At 39.3% G+C, this 21,161-nt stretch overlaps 1 protein-coding gene across 1 annotated transcript in view; it reads left to right on the top strand.

Moving 5' to 3' along the window:
- Positions 1–21,161, top strand: part of Wdr7 (WD repeat domain 7) — a 290,638-nt gene that overhangs the window by 238,337 nt on the left and 31,140 nt on the right. Inside the window, exon 25 of the mRNA XM_059246685.1 lies at positions 2,484–2,583. Within this exon, the coding sequence (XP_059102668.1) occupies positions 2,484–2,583 (100 nt within the window). The remainder of the gene's footprint in view (positions 1–2,483; positions 2,584–21,161) is intronic.

The following is a 21,161-nucleotide window of genomic DNA, read 5'->3' on the forward strand; positions in this document are numbered from 1 at the left end:
AGGACATTTTTTCACAAATGAAATACTAACAAAAAGGTTCTTGCCAGTTTAGTAATTGCCACCTCAGTGTCTTCTTACCATCACAGTGACCTGATCACTGAGATGCCAAAGTTCTAGAAAACTTGGGACTTTCCTGGGGATTGGATGAAGACAAGAACAATATTAAAAACTCTAGTAGACTCCTGCCTCAACCCCTTGATGCCGTCAGAGGTGGGGGCAGAGGATGCATATCTCTCCATCCCCAGGACGTACAATGCTCACATGCAGAACTGCTTCCAGAAGAATGTAGTCTAGGGTATGGGGGACCCGAGAGGCTTCAGCAGATGGTGGGTTCCTGCAGCAGCAGACTAACATATATAGGATTTTTTTATTATTACAAGAACCAGGAAGGAAATTTTAATACAAAACTCTAAGCCAAAACCAGTCCATGAGCCTGTCACTGCCCAGAAATCTTTAAAGTGTTTTTTAGAAATGTTAGTCAAGTAGTAAATTACAGAGAATGAAAAATGCTAGAAATGTAATATATGGTCCTTTCAGGCAGACCAAAGATTTGATACCAAGAATAGATTTAATCTTTTTTATCCCATAAATAATGGTGTTTATAGATGCTCTAGAAGGATGGGGTTGATATCCAAAGCATAAAGATTAGGTAATGTAACAAAACCTTTAGTTTAAGATTCTGTCATCACAAATGTGTTTTGTTTTGAAAAATGTTATTTTGAAGATGATAATATTGTTTTGCAGTAGGATTTTGGCAGTATAGCTATTAAATTTTTGCAAATAATAGATAAAATGCCACTGTAAATTTTATTTCTCTATAGTCACTAACTACAAAGAACAAATGTTTGTTAAAACACGTGTGAGAAATTAAACTTCATGTTACTGTAAGGAGATGTAAATTACCTATGGGTATATATATACAGAGATGGATGCCAATATTAATGCAGATATAGATACCATGACATCCAAAACTCAGACAGATATAGTTACTAATATCAAAACAGCAACTGTTTAAAAACTCTTCTAAAGCATATTAATTTTCAATTATGAGAACATTAGATTTTGAATGCAGATTCCCAGTGTTTATTGAAGCAGAATAATATACTACTTCCTGTGAACAGTATGGCCAGCAGGGCATTCACAAGTAGTGTCTGCCTTCTATATTACTGAAAATAAAGCCCTATCCTTCCACAAAGCCCCTACTGATAACATTCAAATTTGTGTCCCTCAGCCTCTCTTCCTAGAATTACAGAACTGTCCTGTATCTTACCTCAAAAATACATTGTAGTTTTTCTTCCCTTTTTTTTATTTTATAATTAATTTAATTTTACATATCAGCCACAGATTCCCCTATCGTCCCTCCTCCCACTCCCCTTCCCCCCATTTCACCCCCCATTCCTGCCTCCTATAGATCCCAGCCATATATGACTTGATATCATTATGATAGGGCTTAGATCAGAAATCCAAATACTTAATCCATTCCTGAAAATTCATCTAGAGTGTAATAAAAATAAGTCAACCTCTTACAACTTCCATGCCATCTACTCTGGAATTCGTTTTTATTTAATGGAACAAAAATAACAAATATACTTGTTCATATTGCCCATCACCTTGGTTATTTAACCAAGTTAGTAAATTTAGTAAATATGGAAGATCTTGGAAATTTTCAGGATTTTTTTTTCTGGTGAAGAGCTTTCTAAGGTCATTTTAAATTAATGATGAGAATTCAGGAGACATGCTATTCATGTAGGCTTTTATTATTGTTATATATTGTTATTATTATATATTGTTATTATTATATATTGAGAATGCATATATTGTTAGTTATATAACAAGCCATGAGAGCATAATTAAATTGAATATGTGAGTCTTTCAAAACCCTTCTCACTTCTGCTCAAATAGAAATGTTTGCAAACATTTTCATAAAACTGAATTTTCACATTTATCTTTTTGCCTTTGCCCCTTCGTGCCTCAAGCTTTCAAGTGTATTTATGATGATAAAATTGCTTGCTGTCAAAAATAATTTTTAAAGACATGGTCCTTACCCTGTAGTCCTTGCTGGCCTGGAACTTACAGTTTAGGCCACACTAGCCCAAACTCACCTCAGTCCTTTGCCTCACCCTTCCAAGTGCTGGGTTTATAGATGTGAACCACTAGAGCTGGCTGAAATTTTTCAGCAGGCTAGTGTTCTCCATCAATTCCATTTTAGGTGATTTTTCAAAAGTACTTATTACTAAAGGGAAACATTATTTTAAAATTTCCATGTTGATTACAGATGTATTTATTTAGAAATAATAGAGATATAAAGAGATTAAAGCTTTTATATACATATAAATACATATATGTGTGTATGTATTTTAGATACATACGTGCGTGTGTGCACATTGACTTTAATCTTTGAGAGTATTGGCTTTGTCTTCCATGTGCAGGCAATCTCACCTGGCTTTTTGTTTTTGTTGTTGCTGTGAAAATGTTCAATTCAGGTTCTACATGGTCAGCTATTATGAACGGAGTCACAGAATTGCAGTTGGAGCACGCCATGGCTCAGTGGCCCTGTATGACATCCGGACTGGAAAATGTCAGGTAAATAAATCATTGTGACTTCCTCTCCATGAAGTTATTGAAGGGAGTAAGAGACCAGCACTTCACCAGGTGACGGACTGAGCTGCTGGAACATTATGGATAATGTGTAAGAGATCAATAGTTTAATGAAGGACTCAAAGACTATAGAGTCCTACTGTCTTTATTCCCTAGGACTGGAGGCTGCCGTGATGGGTTCACAATGGAGCTCAGAAAGAGAAGGCACTTTCCATGATTGATTTTACAGTATATCTCCCCTTTGTCCAGTGTTGTCTGGGTTTCCTACTTCTGACATGCTTCCTAAAAAAGTTTGACACTACATGTGAGGATGTGATGACTGAGTAAAACTTATTTTTCTGTGTAAGAAAAACGAGATACTTAACAATTCTGAGACAGTAATCTAGTCATATCACACAACAACTCACAATAGTGTTGAATACAACTCTGCAAAATGAGTGCTGTTTTCAATAACAGTGTGTCATTTTCCTGACTTTTATGCTACATTTTATGATTTTATAACATTTCGTTCATGAAATTTTTTTTTTGGCTTTGGTCTTATTTATCTGATTTTCAAAATATACCCGGTGGATAGAGGGGGCAGGTATATCCCCATTTGAATATGAAGGGAATTGAAGCTCAGTGCTTTAAATCACCCTGTTCCAGAATCACAACATTAGCTAACAGCAAAGCCAGGGATAAATTCTACCCAGGTCCTTGTTTACCAGGATGCTTGATGCTCATTGAGAAAGTGCCATGTCATACCTTTCCCTGTTTCAGTGTAACGTTTAGTATTTCTGATTTCATACTGTACAGAGGAGATGTAAGAATCTGTAAGTGTCTAACAGTTTAGGTCATCTCTTCAATGTGATAAACCGTTAATCTGATGTCCTCCTACAAACTTTCCTTGGTAACCTGCCGTGAAATAGTTGTGAGAGACATGATAACAAGTGCTAGGGGTAAAAGTTCCAGGTTTCAGACAACTGTAGAGGATGCTGTTTGAATATGAAATGCATTTCCCTGTGGATGCCTCTGACAGTGGACATTGTGCATAGAGCATATACCATTTACTTGTTCAGCTCTCTAATTGGTGTGCTTCCTCTTCCAGCCTATTCAGATGCTATATGGCTTCCCTCTTGGCTCGCATTGAAGTCAGTGAAAACACTCTTTAAAGATTAAGTTTGGCGTTTTCATATGAGTCTTTCAAAAACGATTCTTCAAACGGCATTTCCAAAATGTCTTTTTTTTTTTTTTAACCTTTATTAGTTTTGTGTGGGAGCAGAGAGCAGAGCACATGAGTGGAGATTAGAAAAAAACCGAGGAAGTTAATTCTCTCCTTCTACAATGTGGGTTCTGGGAATCAAATGTAGGCTGTCAGGCTTGGCAGCAAGGGCCTTTACTCCTTGAGCCATATGCCAGGCCCCAGAATATCTTCTAAGAATTTTGTTTGTTTGTGTATTTATTTATTTGAAAGCGGGTCTCACTAAGTATCCCTAGCTGGAAATCACTGTTTAGACTAGGCTACCCTCAAACTCACCGAGATCCACTTGACTCTGCCTCTAGTGCTGGTGGGATTGAAGACATGTGCCACCATGCCAGGTTTCAATTTAATTTATTTTTAAACATACCTAAAAATATAATTTTATATATCAGTGAGATATCATAGCATGTTTTGGTGCATATGTATTATAATATTTAAATCAGGTCAAATATTTCTGTGTCTTCAAAAGTTGACCATTTCTTTATAATGAAAACATTTAAAATTTTGTAACATTTTAAAGTGTCTGTTACATTATTCTATAGTTAACACAATTTTGCGAAGTATAGTAGCGTTTCTCACTTCTTTTTAACTTAGTAAACGGGGGGGGGGGGGGGGGGGCGGGGGCCCACACCTTTAATCCCAGCACTCTGGGAGGCAGAGCCAGGCGGATCTCTGTGAGTTCGAGGCCAGCCTGGTCTACAGAGTGAGATTCAGGACAGGCACCAAAAGTACACAGAGAAACCCTGTCTTGAAAAACAAAAAAAATAAACAAAAAAACCTTAGTAAACTGAACAACATTTCCTATCCCACCCCACCCACCCCCAGTCTCTAGCAACCACAGTTTTAAAACAGATTTTTAAAATTGGAGAATGTTACTAAAATGCAAATTTGATAGAAACACAAACATTTACAGAGTTAGAAGAAGGAAGAGAGGAAAGGAGAGGTAGAGATATTTTGTGTCTTCAAAACTGAGAATTTGTGCATTATTATTACTTGAGGATCCCCTGTAAGATAGATCAGGTCTACAGCCAGGGCCCAGCCTAGGACTTCTCATGACCTGTTTAACTGCCTCAGAAAAGGCCTTTAGCCCCTGCTTCCTATCAGCATCCCTTCTAGCTGACTGTTTCCTGTTGATGGCATAATGTGATGATCCTACAATCACCCAGCCACATGCAGTCACTTTTTCTTTGCAGACCTGGGGACCTGGGGTCTTCTCTTCTAACAACATAAATTACACCCTGAAGTTTGTTCTTTGAGGCTTTCAGGGTTCTGGTTTTGGTCATCACATATATCGTTCCCCGTCTGAGCTTTGCCTCGTTTTGTAACACCATCTTTTTCTACCATGTTCTATCGTGGTCCTCTCTCAGATTTTGTAGGAGGCATTCATAGTATCTGTTGGATAAGTGGTCATAATCACAGTTCGGATTTTAAGAAATGTGCCTTTGCTATGTTTACTGGGATTGTTCAAAAGCAGCTTAATTCAGGGAGGTCACCTCATGGGCCACTCATGTATAAAGTGCTTCTGGCTAGTATGCATGCTGAAGACAACCACACTGAGCTGGTGATGGTTAGCTCTCCCTCAGAACTGCTCTGTTAGAATTCCCTGTAGTCCTCCTAACCCTGTACTTGTCCGGTAAGTCACACAGTTGCCAGACTCCTCGCTCATCTGTACCCGCCATTCTTACTCACAGCAGTCCTTGTTAGTGTTTGTAGTATGCCAGACTTAATATCTCTAATTCAGTTGTTGAACCATTTATTTCCTTTTATTTATTATTTCAGTTAACTTTTTAAGTATAATAAACATAATACCGACCTAGAAATTAGCAAAATTCAAGATTTCCAGGCTACTGATCTGTCCTTATTATCTGTTTAATATTTTTTGATCTACCCTTATTTTTCTGTAACAATCTATGATCTATAATTTTTTGTTTGGCAATTTTTAAAAATTGTTATAACATTTCTTTTATTACTAGTACACTATTAGAATCTTTTTGAATAAAGTTATTTAAAACTTCATAGTAGACCTTTTCATACAGTTTTAGGTTTGTGGCAAAATTGAATGAAGATATAGATGTTGGCTCTATATTCACTGCACTCACATAGTGCGTGACCTCCCTGCTAGCCATCTCCACCACAGTGGTCACTGGCATCGTAAGGAAGACCACATATTCCTTGGAATTCATGGTTGCAGTTGCTGAAACAAAGTGGCAGTAGCTGCAAGAAGCAACACTTGCACACTTACTACCATGAACACAAATGTGAAAACCCTAGGAAACATGACACTTGCAGACAGGCCAGATGACTGGGGCTACTTCATCTTCATAGTAGAGAAAGAAGTAGGAGGCTGAATGGGGATAACCGATTGAGGGAGAGTGATCCTATAGCACAGACAACAGTCAGGGAGAGTATTCCTCTGGACTCCGGGTGTAGTATTGATGCTCACTGATCCTTCTGTGACACAGGTTGGGTCTTCCTTGGGTAGTGAGACTATAAACTTTGAAGGCCACGTGTTCACTGATGGACCTGATGTTTGGGGAGGTGAAGGAACTTCTAGGAAAGCCCCTCTCTGCAATGTGTGATCTACATCCAAAGCAGCATGGCGGGGGCAGCATCTTTTCTAAACCTCAACAATTACAATTGATAAACCTATACTTGACTTTTTCACACAGTCAGTAGTTTGCATTGGGGTCCTCTCCTGCTGTTCTGTATTGACAGATTTGAACAAATGCATCGTGGAATATTTCTACCACTATTGTGACGTACAGAGGAGTTTCACTGCCCTAAAAATCATCTATGTAACTTTTTACAGCTTATTTTATTATTTTTAGTAACTTTTCCTGTGTGTACATTGCTAAGTCATAAAATGTGTGCATTTGGTTGCCAGACTGTTTGAAGCTATTTTCCCACACATGTGGTTTCTCCATACCTTCCTGAGTAAAGGAAATGGGTGTGTTCCACAGAGACACTTGTGTTTCTCAAACTGACTCTCAGACTGTGGAAACTAAGAATCCCAAAGAAATGGGGATTCCTCCAGGAATCCCATGCTGGAGAAGGAAAAGGGAACTTCTCTCCTGCAAAGAGAATCTCCTGCAGGCAGTCCTAACGACTTGTCAGGCAGTCCCTCAGGATGAGACTGAAACCCAGACAGTGATGTGTCAATGGTGAGTGAGACCGCACCTTGACCAGAACTACTTAGATGTGCTTATGCTTGGCCCTCAGAACTCTGATCTCACTTCAGGACCTCCAAGGGACTGGAAGGGTTCTCTGGGTCTCTCTGTACCTCTTCCCAGTATGACCACATTGAATAAATCTCCTTCCTCTGGTTTCCACTATTAATTTGGCTTTTTTATTGACATATTAAGAACTGATGGCTGGACCTGACTCCCAAGTTCAACAACATTTCTGTGAATTACAGCATGACTTTTGAACACATAAAATCTCATTAAAAATGAAATTTCATACTTGGCCTGATTTTCTTTTAATTTGTTTGGTATAATGAGAGATAGAGACAGAGGGGGGGTAACACACAGAATCCAGGAGACATTTTTTTTTCAAGGGTTGGCCCTTTTCTTCCACCATGTTTTGAAACGATCTCCTATTGTTTCTGCTGCTACACCACCCATTAGCTGCCTGTTGAGAGTCTAACCCTCTCCCCTATCTCCACCTCCCACATAGCTATAGGAGTGTTGAGACTGCAGAGGCCCGCCACTTCATCTGGCTTTTTATGTGGGTTCTGAGGATCAAACTCAAGGTCATCAGGCTTGTGCAGTGAGCATTTTTACCCACTGAACCATCTCCCTCGCTCCACAATTGGCCTGTTTTGCTTCCTATTTACTAATCAATTTATAATTTATCATTTGTTCTGTTTAGTTTTTAAAAATTAAAATAGCTCACTACTATGCTAGACCGCATATTAACATGCAAGAAATCACAAAATAAATGAGTATATTTATGGAGGAACAACTGGGGGCAAAGACGAGCATTCCCATTCCCTGAGCATTGTGATCAGTCTTTGGAAGAGGGACCCCACCGAGCATGGAGGAACACTAACCTAAATTTATGCAGGAATCTTAGGAGAGCTGCTCAGGAAAGGCTGCCTTAGAGGGAAGATGTCTGAACAGAGAGCCCTAAGCAGTGAGGCAAAGGAGGGGAGTGAGAGAGACAAGACAGTATTCCAGGCAGAAGATGTGACACGTATACAGCCAGAAGTTTAGAATACATAGAAAAGGCCTGCTTATCAGAAATGTCACATGTGCTGTCCTGCAACATGGAAGTGGCCCACGTATTAGCAGTGCTGACTTGGGCATTACACTAGGAGTTGCACATGTGACAAGCATGATTCCAGTGCACAAGGGGAGACACATCTTATCTGTGACTTATTAAATGCCTATTCAGCATAGCTTTGTTAATGAGTTATATGTTAGCTAAGTTCCAAGGAGATAGCTGACTACTGACATTTTCTATTAGCTAAAATAGTATTTATAAGAAAAGGGGATTTGGTGAGCTTGCTGAGCGTTTTCAGTGTGGGATTTAAAGTGTTTTTATGAAAATAAGCCTTGTGAGTTACAAGTTGGCTGGCACCAACCAGGATAGAAGTTTGGAAGGTACTGTATTGTCCATGAGGACAACAGTGGTTTGACTTCTTGTTAGGAGGAGAATGGACCTTAAGGGATGGTAAGATTGATGTTTCTTTAATACTTATAGTTGACATTTTAGGTATTTCCTCCTTGCTCTTTCAGCAGCTGCTTTTATGGCAGATGCTTCTTATGACATTCTGGAGCAACAACCAGAAATATAGCATCAGGGGCGCTAATAAGATGAATGGCTGAAGAACACAATGGCTGCCTGACACAGTTGAAGAATTACCTCGTAGGCTTCCTGTTCTAACAGTGAAATACTATTTAGAGAACCTCTAAGAAAAGAAACAGATTCCCCCAAACAGTGCTGGAATTTAGACTCTGTTGTTCTGAAACCATATCTTAAAATAATATTTCTAAGTGACTGTACAGGGCGATTGTTTTTCTTATGCCACTTCTCATACTATCATCACACTTGGAATGTTAGTGAACCAATAACTTTGCACCAATAGAGAAAAGCAAATGCTTAGCAATACCTTGCTCTTGACAAACCCAGTAGTTGCAAAAAGCATTTCAAAATCCTTGCAAAAGTATTGAGTAGACTAAAAATGTTTTTCTTTCTTTTTTGCTAAGTTTGTTTTGAGACAGAGTCTAACAGTATAACGCAGGCTGACCTGGAACTTGCTATGCAGATTAGGATGGCCTTGAACTAACAGAAGTCCTCTTGCCTCAGCCTTGCAAGTGCTCTGATTATAGGCATCTGGCTTAAAATTTCTTTCAATTCTGAGAATTCTCATCATTCCATTTACAATTCTCAGTAACATTCAAGTTCCCACATTGCCATTTTCTTCCTCCCTTTCCACATATAAAAATAAAAAATAAAAATGAGGATGCAGAGATGGTTCAGTGGTTAAGAGCACTTGCTGGCTTTTTTTTTTTTTTTAATTTTTGTTTTTAGAGGAAGCCACGAGGTGATTCACAACTATTTTGCAATTCCAGTTACCAGGGATCCAATGCCCTTGTCTGGCCTCCATGGGCACTATACACATATAGTGCATATACATACATGCAAGCAAACACCCATAAAGAAGAATTAGTATTTTAAAATAGAAATGTGCATGTGTGTATACATGTATGTTTGTATAAAGTTTTCCTTATATAAGTAATTATAAAATAATTGAGCCATAGTGCAGTTTTTCCTCACGGTCCAGAATCTTCAGATTCTGGAGTCTATTATATGTGAAATGGTATAGGACTTGCATTTAACAGATGAATATCATCTCATATACTTAAAGCATCTCTGGATTATTCATATTATCTTACAGACTGTGAACACTATGTAAACAGTTGGTAGACTGTTTTGTCAGAGGAATAATGAAAAGGTTTACCATCACATAGACTACAGATGTGGTGTTTGGCTTCTAGGATATTTTTATCCCACAACTGGTTGAATCCATGAGTGCAAAGCCTGCAGATACAGAAACCAACTGCCCATTGAATGTACTCAGGACTCATTAACATATATTCCTTATGTCTCTATTCCTGTTCTGTAAGGATCTTAAAACAAGGTCTAGCCTAGCAGTTGTTCAATAAACATTCTCTCAAGTCTGTAGTTTATGATAGGTTGTAAGAGCTGTTGCAGAGGTGGGGGGGGTGTCAGGATTTGGTAGCTCCTAATGGAGCCCTTGTATGGTGGGAGACAAGCAGGTGTCTAACACCCTGGGTTCAGCAGTCAGTCCAGGCATTGCTCCATCAATCAAAAAATACTGCTCAAGCATAGAAACATAAAAACTGATACATACTTTAAACACTGCATTTTAAATGTCCTATACAATTTGGTTTCTCTTGTCTTCTAGTATATGACCAAGGACTTTTCTTTCTATATTGGCACACTGGCTTAGTTTCAAAGATGGATTTCTAGCTAAGTCAAACTGGGTTCTTAGAGTGAACTGAGAAATTAAAAGCACTTACAGAGCAGGTTGGCAAGATGACTTAGTGGGTAAAGGCACCTGCCAATAAGCCTGATAACTTGAGTTCAGTCCCCAGGACACACAAGGTAGAAAGAGAGAACTGATGTCTACAAGTTGTCCTCTGACCACCACATGCTCGCAATGGCATGCCACTTCTACACCCCAAAAAAATAAATACAAATATGATTTAAAAATCACAAAGCAGCCTCAATATAATAATAATAATAATAATAATAATAATAATAATAATAATATGTTCATACTTTGCCCTGGTCTTTTACAGTCATCTCATTTAAACCTAATTTCATGTTTTAAATGTGTCCTTTAAAAGCCCTCTTATGTTTACTGTATGATTTTCTGTGTTTAATACAGCTACATAAGTTACATAGGCAATCTTAACTAACATTAACTTTAGCTCTAAGGCAGACTTTTTGGAAAAAAGAGCCCTAGAAAGTGGAATAAGAGACAGAACAGTAACTGGCATGCTTTACAGGTGGTCCAGCTAGGTTGATGGAAACAGGGAGAAGAGAGAGCCTCAGCTAGTGGGAAATTTATGGAGCAATTCTGTCCTTCTGCTGTTAACACATGATGACTAAAAAGGCTAACGTGGTATCACATCACACAGAAAGGACTGGCTTAGTTGGTGGGCACTTGTGTGTATAGTCTGGAAGGCCCAAAAGGTGAAAATGTCCTGAGCTGCAGTGAACCTCATAGGTCACACAGGAAGAGAAGGCAGATTCAGTGATGGGACAGGAGCAGGAAGAAACCCCTGAAGGCCATACTGTTAGAGCTGATCCATGAGGAGGTATTCCTCATGTGGCTACATGGGGGGAGGACTTTGCAGAGAGGATAAAATACCAGTAGAAGCTTGGAACTATCATTTAGTTTATGATGTAGAAGCTTATGATGTCAGGATTTTGGAGTGCCTCGAGGAAAGGTGTAAGAGTATGTGAATGTGCTAGAGGAGGTGGGGATGAAGGCTCATAGCAGGAGGGCAGGATCATGGTGTGCACTTCTGCTTAGAGTCTTCTCAGGATCAACAGTGTGCATGCATGCGTGTGCACGTGCATATACGTGTGCTGTGTGTGTTACTAAACATAACCCACTCCTTCTGTATAATGTTACTTGTATGTGTGTGTTTTCACAGCTGACCATTTGGTACTGGATAACCAATCGGTGTGCTCTTCCCTAGGGAAGGCTGTTTCACACTCAGCATTCCTTAGCTGCCTGTAGTTCTTTGTGTTGGATTGAGGCCTTATGGGCTTTCCTTGGTCCACTTTAGTATGTCTGTTGATGTCTTCCTTGCTCGGCTCATGTTTAGGCAGTCACTAAAACCAAAACCACATTCATAGGAAACATCTTAAGATCAAGTAGACATTAATAATAAACTTAGCAGTGGTCTCTTTTTCCCCTTGGGCACACAGAAAGAGTGCACTGAGGACAGAGCACAGGGTGGATCCCAGAGATGTGGCTCCTACCCATTCAGTTACTCACTCAGAGGCCTGGCCAATGACTAGTGAGAAGGCACGGGCCTGCCCTGTGACCCTTCCCTTCCCCCATTCCTCCACCCAGCTGGGGCTACACTTTGAAGCTTATTTCTGCTGTCCCCTGAGGTGACAATCTTTATCTAGAACACTTACTATGCAGAGCAAGGTAGTGTTCGCAGAGTCTACTCCAAAGAACGAGAGAAGCAAAGAATCCTGAGTAGAATGGCCATCACGCAAAACCAGGGGCTCCTTTCTCACATGTACTGACCGAGAGGACCAGCTCCCACAATCCTCTTTGCAGTTCCCGGGGTGAAAACCCGGCATATGGCACCGTTACTATGTTGCTGTAATTTATGTAAATGTCTTGTCAGAGATGAATTAAACCTTAAAGCAGTAAATCTACAAGGACACAGCTATAACTCACCCAGATCTATTGCTTATAGAAACGTATATCAAGCCTCTGAAAAATTACTGCCTCTTCAGTAGTCAGAGGTTAAAGAAGGTAGCAGCTTACATGCCATTATACGTAGACAGCAGTTTGTCATTCTTTGGGAGTGTGATGAATGCAAAATACAACAAGCATGTCCTCCACATTACTGTCTAATCCCTACGTTTCAGCACCCAAGGAGGAACCAGGAAAGTCACTCTTAAGCCCATTCATTAACTTGCTACTTAATTTTCTGAGCCTGAAGTTGTTAGGTCTAAAACCCTGTTTATACCCTTGTAATACTAACCATGACCACTTTTGTGCAATAATCATTGTATATATAATGCATTCATTCAGCATACTCTGAGTGCCAACTGTATGTCAAACACAAAATAATCTTTTTAGAGAATGAAATAATTTCATCCAACATCCTTATCTTTGTAAAAGGAGAAAATGGGGCCAGAAAATTCGGGTGCTTCACAGAAATGTCTGAAAGTACTTTTGAAAATTACAGAGGCCATTCAAGAAAAAAAAATCATTAATTATAACAAAAAGGAATGTCTCCTTTATGTAGAGATGTATATGTGCTTAACATAGTGTGTCTGGCCATCTAAGAGTTCATTTGCCTTCATTCTCTAGGCATTGAGATCAGCATTGTTCTTTCCAATCTGAATCAGAACCTCGGAGGCAGAGACCCAGGCATCTACATCTTATAGAACACCTCTAGGTAAATCTGTGGCAGGCTAGAAGTTAGGAGCTCTGTTTATGCTGAATAAAAAATAGGATACGGGGTGGGGGAAACTAGCATGTGAATTATTGTGTCAATTTTTCAGTCCTCGGGGTCTATGAAATCAAGCAATTTCAGAAATTACACACAAAAAAATGACTTCTATCTGGAACCATATAGACTAAAATGGAGCTTAGGATGTCTGGAATTTGAGGTGTGCTGCAGCAACACAGAAGGGTTAGAGGGAGCCCAATGCTCCCCTAGGAAGAAATTGAAATTATGCTCTACATACCCTGATGAAGTTTTTAAAACATTACTTAAAATCTTGAAATTTTAGGTTCTAGTTAAGGGTCTTGATAATCCTTCTATCCAGATATCTCTCTCCCTGTCCCAAGTTCACCTAGCTCTAGCTTCTCTAGGCTTTGCTTTTGCATTTAAGTATATTCCCCTTTCATTGTACCTACTTCCTACCTGAGCTGGAAGCCAGGAGTGCTAGGAACACCACCAGCTTTCTTTTCTGACCAGTTTCCCTGCTGACTGACACCTTTTCAGTTCTCTCAGATTACACTGAAGGGAACCTCTAGCAGATAAAATCACTAATAGAAATGTACTGGCAGAGTCATCACTACCTTTAGCCCCTTGTAGTTCTGCCTCTAATTGGGACTTTTTGCAGAATACAGATAAAGTGCTGAATTGAGGCTTTTCCAACCTCTGGTTGTCTCTCGCATTTGGTGGATCTTTTTCCTGGCTGAAGTATCCATTCAAATTATTTACCATGGTACCAGTACTGTACACCATCGAAATAATGCATTTCCATACCCGGGAAGAAACTCGTGCTTTCTCCACAGAGAGGACTGGGAGAGAGTGGTTTTGGCTGCTGTGCTCATTGAAGTTCCGAAGCCAATGAAACTGCCAGGACATAAGCCACTAAGCATTTAGTTGCCTCCCCACCCAACAGCCAGAACTCTGCCCTGCCTGCCTAGCACTTACAGCTCTTTGTTGAGGCTTCTCTACCAAGAGGTCTTGACAGAGGACTAGAGGGGACTTGCCTCCACAGAGAGCCCTTTTCAGGTTTTAGATCCTTATGAGAAGTGGAGAAGATCTGGGCTTGCTCCCCAGTCATTCCAGTACAGAGCGGTAGACTGTTACAAGTTTCTGAGCCCTCCCCTGCACTCAGCCACTTTAATATGAAAAGGCATCTTGTAATGCCCTCGCCTAGGCTACTGTTGTTCCCCATGTGCAAGCCTCGGGCTGACACTCGTTATCATTCAGCAGCTGTGGTAATGTCACCAGAGAACTAAAGAGTATGTGAGTATAAACAAGGAAGTCAGAGAGGGTGACATCAGCCCTTCCTGAAGAAGTAACATTTAACTCAAAGGTACATTAAGTTACACAAAGTTAGTAAGAGTTGCAGAAGCATTGAGTAAGAGGAGCACATTCAAAAGCTTTGAGGTCAGAGAGAGGTTAAATCATTGAAGAAGTTAATTGGGGGAAAAAAAAAGGGATTGGGGGTGGGATCTGAGTTGCCTGTCTACAAGATGGTCCAGAACCAGGTGACAGGGGGCTTTGTAGATGAAGATGAAATATTTTTAAATCATTCTTGTGAGGAACCATGGGATTTTGAACAAATATAATGACCTAAATTACCTTTTGTAAAAGATCATTTTGGCTGCTGTGAGGGGCATGTGAGGACAAAGTGGAAATAGAAAGAACAGTCAGAGGCCATTTGCTAAGTATTCGAGTCCAGAGAGAGTAGCAGCCTAGGTTGGTAAGTAAGACTAGAAGAAGCAGACCAGCTTAAATAATGTCTAAGGGTAAAAATGGGCTGAACTTGTGACACAGTATCTATGGTAATTAAGAGAGACCTTGAGAACATTCGCAGGTTTGGGCATGAGCAAGTGATTGGCTGGGAGACACCGCAAGAGCAGGTCTGTGGCATAAGGAGTAACAACATCAGTAGTTTACAGTTTGATGTTAGCCTTTATAGAACAGTCTTGAACAGATGACTTCTATGTAATTGCCTGCATGACTCTAGAGCACAGAAAATGTGTCTGGGCCAGATGTCAAAATGAAGACTTCATAGCATGTTCATGTACTTAGAGCATGGCCATGTGAACATAGAACACTATTGCCATCTCTTCACGAAAATCTTCAGCATCTAAGGTGGGTAGGAGGGAGAATGTGAGACTGGATGGTTTGAGGGGGTGGAGGAAATCAGAAGGGTTTTAGATTCCACAGGAGGAGTGTGAAGAGGGGGAGGTGCTGTGAAAGGCATGGAAAGTCAAATAAGAACAGCTCTAACAGGAAATGGTTAGCAGTATCTTTACAGAAGGAATCCTGGTCCAGGGATGATGTAGTCTGGCAGCAAAGGAGCCAGTGGGAGGCAGGCTGTATAAACCACTTTGAAGGAGCTTGGCCAGAAAAACACGAGAAAAAAGACAGCCTGGTGTAGTTGAAAGTTTTCTCCAGTCCCATAGCCACTTATAAAATAATCATTCAGAGGCTTAATATTATTTACAAACTGTATAGCCTATGGCAGGCTTCTTGCTGGCTAGCTCTTATAGTTTGACTCAACCTATAACTATTAATCTATGTATCGCCATGTGTTCTGTGGCTTTACCTGCATCTCATTACATGTTGTTCCTTCAGTGGCTAGCTCACTCTCTCTAGACTCTGCCTTTTTCTTTCCTGTCTCCTTGGATTTCCTGCCTGCCTCTAAAGTGTCTTACATAGACCAAAGCAGCTTATTTATTAACCAATGGGAACAACATATATTCACAGCATACAAAAAGACGTCCCCCAACAGCCTGGCTTTTTAAATAATTAATTAATTAATTAATAATTAGTTTTCCCCAGCCTGTTCACAGTTTCCCCTCCCTCCTTCCTCTCCTCCCAGCCATTTCCCTCAACACCTCCCCCTCCCATCCACTCTTCCTCCTTCCTCTTCAGAAAAGGTCAGGCCTCCCATGTATATCAGCCAGTCATGGCATATCAAGTTGCAAGAAGACTAGGCACCTCCTCTCCTATTAAGGCTAGATGAGGCAACCCAGTAGGAGGAAAGTATCTCAAAAGCAGGTAACAGCCCCTGCTCCCACTGTTAGGAGTCCCACAAGAAGACCAAGCTACACAACTCCAACATGTGCAGAGAGCCTAGGTCAGTCCCATGCAGGCTCCCTGGTTGTCGGTTCATCTCTGTGAGCCCCTATGAGTCCAGGTTAGTTGATTCTGTGGTTTTTCTTGTAGTGTCCTTAACTGTTGCTGGCTCCCATAATCCTTCCTCTCCCTCTTCCACAGGATTCCCCAAGCTCCGCCTAATGTTTGGTTGTGAGTTTCTGCATGTTTCCATCAATTACTGGGTTAAGCCTCTATGATGACAATTGTGATAGCCTGGCTTTTTAAGATGTAGCTTTTCGGGGCAGTGTTTTTGGAGATGTTTATTTGTGAAAGGGTCTCATGTAGTTCAGGCTGATTTCAAATTCCTTCTAATATCCTTAAACTTCTGTTCCTCCTGCCTTTACCTTCTGAATGCTGAAATTACCATCAAGTACCTCCATGACCAGTTTTTCTGGTCTTGGAGATGGACCCAGGGCTTCATACTTGCTAGACAAGCACTCTACAAATTGAGCTACATCCCTAACCAAGATTATTTTTTTAAGTACTATCAAGTATTGTCTATTGCTAAAGAGCACCTGACTTACCATTACCAAGGTAATGCATCAGGAGTAGGTATGTTTAAAACAGACATGAAAGATATTTCTTTTGAATTTGCCCTGAGCATGATACTCCAGCATGTTGTCTACATACTGATGTATGCTGACACTGTTACTGTAAACCATTTTGGTACTCATTCAATGCCAACCAACCCAAAGAGTCACAGACTTGAAGGTCTACACTAATGAGAGTAATAAGGAGACCTTTGAGACAGTAAGACACAGAGCAGTATACCCCAAGTTTGGGCCAGAAACCCATACCTGATTTTAATGAGTCGTTAAAGCCATATGTTAATTTGGTGACTTCTCCAGAGCCCTCAGCTTCTGAATATTCGTTAAAGAAATTGTAAGTAGCCCTACCAGTATATGGTTAAGGGATATATATATATATATATATATATATATATATATATATATATATATATATATATGTATGTATGTATGTATGTATGTATTCTGTTGCCAAAGATGCAGTACCATTTACTTGCTCACAAGCACATTCTGGTATATTAGCTAATTACTCTTGTGCTTGATTTTTAAATCCTACCCCCCATGTGTGTAAGCAAGCTAGTGTTCTGTTCACTTGTGAATTTCTACCACAGGAAGACAAGTAACCTCACAGACTTGCATGGTTTTCATATGATTCTGCATCTCAATGCAGGAAGAGCTATTCTCCAGCTTCCCACCATTTCCATAAAGCAAATACAGAGATGTTTATAGCAGCCTTTGTCTGGCTTTGGCATTGATTTTAAATCACCTGGATTGATCAAGTGTATTATGGAACTTCAAAAAATCCCACCAGACACAATTGGAATCGAGGGCTTTTTAATCTGCTAATGTAATATCCATAGGAATGAATTGTCAATTATTCTTAATTTGGATTACCTGAAGAATCGGCACCACCATGATACCACGGTGTCTGGGGCTGTCTTGGGTACTCTGGGCAAAATGTTCCTGGCTTTGGAAACAAGCATCTGAAATCCATGTGTGTCTTGGAGTGTGTCAGTGCAGAGCACCTTTCTCAACCAATGAGAGAGCAGCATGCAGATCCAACAGCTGTCTGGTCATACATGCCTCTGTTGCAGCCCAGCAGCAGGATTGAGGCAAGCTGATTGCAACCAGAGTTGACACACAGGTGAAGAGTCAACAATTAAATAGTTCACCATAAAGTCTCAAATAACAGGCCAGTGTGGAGGGGCAGCAAGGGAACCCACAGGAACCGCTTATTAAACACTGGGGTCTCTCTTCATGTCAGACTCCCATCATTAGGCCTATGTAAGTCTGAGCTGTCATAGTGGATAATGAAGTCGCTCCTGTATTTTCCTGATTACTTTTTACATTATTTCTACATAAGTAAATGTTTAAACTACTTTTGGAGGTTAACTTCCCTTAAAAAAAAAAAAAAGCCATGATTTTTCTGTAGTTTGATATCATACTGCAATGTTGTCATAGAAACCAGATAATGTAATATAACTTTTCAAAAATGGAAACCTGTTTTTAACTTTATTACACCAAGAAGAGCTCAGAGTGGATGATTTATATGTACTCTCACCATGACCCAAAGTCTAAAATTTACTTTATTCATATCAGATTTCAATAATTGAGCATACAGAGAAAGCTCTATCATTCTCCGAGACACTAAAATATAATAAGCATCAACAAGTAAATTTTTTTTAATTCATAGTCTTTGGAGTATTTTCATGGTAGCATTTCAGCATTTCACTAAATGGTATATAGTAGTTTCCTTGCTGCCTGAAAACAGCAGTCAGCAAATGAGAGGAGAGGCCGAGAGACAGACAATGAATTTTCTTGCTAAGGGGCTGAACAAATTAGATACTGTGCTTTTAAAATGCTGGAGGAGATCAGCGCTTTGCTTCCCAAATTCACTCACATGCTGTTCTGCACACGGCAGTTTTCTTTGTTAAAAGTGCTTTTGATTTTGGCACAGTCGGCACATACTGCACATAACCCTGTAACAGTTTTTTGGAGCTTGATCTAGGGTACATTTTAATGCTTCACGTTATCATTTTATGAGTTAAAATTTTTAAATTTGAATAACAAATATAAGGCTTAAAATATTTCCCAGGCTTTTTTTTTTTCTTCCAGCGCATTTTCTTTATGTTTTGAGGAAGCTGGCTCTGCATGGGAACTTAGAAATAACTCGTAATGATTAACAGAGTGATGGATGTGACAAATCACCCTTTTCCTGAGAAATAATAAATCAGCATATTCCTACCCATAAATTTTTACTGAAAAATGTGAAATATTAGCACCATATATTTAACTAGGTGTCAGATACAAACACTTGTCAAAACGTTGCTCTCAGAACCAGTGGACTATAACACAATGGAACTTTGCTTTTTTTTTATTTTGAAATGTGATTCAAATATAATTTACAGTTTCTGAAATTTGTCATGTTTTTACTTACGTGTCCTTCTTGCAGTAAGGATGACATATTCTGAATATTACCAATAGTAGACTCCAAAGTCAAGAGAGAACAATCTCCGAATAGATTTTTGTACTCAGAAAAAATTTGCTTGAACTTCAGTTTTAGGATGACCCACTAAATGTTTCCTGAGACTGTGTTTGCCCTGTTTGTGTTTATCTAATTCTGTTCTGGTTCCATTAGTAAAGCCTCTTTTTTGTTTTCCCTTGTTGGGATGTCATTCTTTTAGGCAGACTGTATATTGAAACCTGTTTGGATTTTGGGGTAGCTGAGATGAACACGATGTATGACTGAATTAAGAGGCTAGTGGATTGTAGCTTAGGCAGCACTGGCTTTATTTTCATTTGGGAGTGTTTTCCTCAAGTCGCCATGGTGTATTGTGGGAAGTAGAGCAGGGCAGTGGCCTTCCCCCGGCTCTATTGATTTGCCCTTCAGCTGTGTGCAGTGCAGAGAACCTCAGGCCTTGTTGTTGATTATCTACACAGTGTCTCTGGGAGCTGTATTGACCCATTGCCGCTGACTGCCTGTGGCTCTTGATTTTTCACACCGTCTCCATGACACTCATAATAAAACATACTATCTTATTGCTTCTCAGCTCTGGGAGTCAATGGATTCAGCCTTCAAACACCACAATGTTTCGGGAGAACATTTATTATATGTGGGATAAAGGATAGCAATTTTAGGACTTTGTGTTGTATAGTTTTAGTAGCTACCTCTGTAGCAAGAGTCCATATACAGTTTACATTTCTGATGCTGTTAAAAAGTCAGTGCTAGCTTTGTATCTGTTGTTAATGTGAAATTTTGAATGATGTATACAAAATTAATTCTAAAACAATAGGCTCATTAACCAAGTATATCTTGCATTAAGATTAAGTTTGACACGTTGAATTTTCAAATACATACAAGGATTGTTCTATGATTTAGTACTGCTTTGTATGTTTATTACAGTAGACAATATGGTTTCTTCTAGAAGTGTACAATTTAGGATTGTACATATTTTAAGGTTATCCTTGTCTGGATGTCCTAGGTACTTCAGTGTTGTGAGTAAAATCTTTCTAAGCTATCTTGAAAGATTTACTTTCTAGTTAAGATATATTTCAGTGGTTTTCTCTAAATATAGGTCTTTCGTCAATATTAGGGCTTTCTATCTTGTACTAGTATCCGACTATTTTAGATGTTGTTACTACCTACATGTTTCCCAATCCAGAATTACCATCAATAATTCCTCTATGCTGCCTGTTGTTTTTTTTGTTGTTGTTTTTTGGTTTTTTTGTTTTGTTTTGTTTTGTTTTAAGCTTAGAGACCTGGAAAGGCAGGATTTATTTTCCTAGTCGAGAGAATAACAGGCAGGTGTTTCCTAGACTGACTTCTAATATTTTAATGTACTGTAACTACTATTATTGTATACAAGGTAGTGTTGTACCAAAGAGAGAGAGATAATATTCTAGACTTAGGCCAGACATTTTTATAGAAAAGTCAGAGCAAGAGAATTACAGGTGAGGTTATTAATATAGTGATTACTTTTTGTTGATGTCAATTTGAATGTTTCAGTTAGTCAAAGAAAATGAAGAATGCTTGAACAAACCTAATTTCAATAATGTCAGTCCTTGAGAACTATAATGGAGCCCATTTCTGTCTGTTACATACATTCACCTTTGTAAAGTAACTGTGAGCTTCACCATTAAAAGAAAAACAGGAAAAGGACCCTGGCCTTTAAGCTTCGTATCATCAAACCACAAGTAATTTTTTTCATGTTTTGAAATAATAATTTCTTTTTATTGGTTTATAGATTTAGTGTTCACATTTTCCGCCTTTACTAGATTTTTAAAGGATTGGTTTTAGGTTTGAAAGATACATAGTTTTGTAAATAACCGCTTTTAAAAATATCAATCTACTTTAAACTAACAAGTCACGAGTGGAAGCTTTTAGCAAGTGTTGTTTTAGGGACTGGCATGATATAGTGCAGCCTCCATGTGCTG

Source organism: Peromyscus eremicus, chromosome 19 (genome assembly GCF_949786415.1).
Source record: "Peromyscus eremicus chromosome 19, PerEre_H2_v1, whole genome shotgun sequence".
Taxonomy (NCBI): Eukaryota; Metazoa; Chordata; class Mammalia; order Rodentia; family Cricetidae; genus Peromyscus; species Peromyscus eremicus.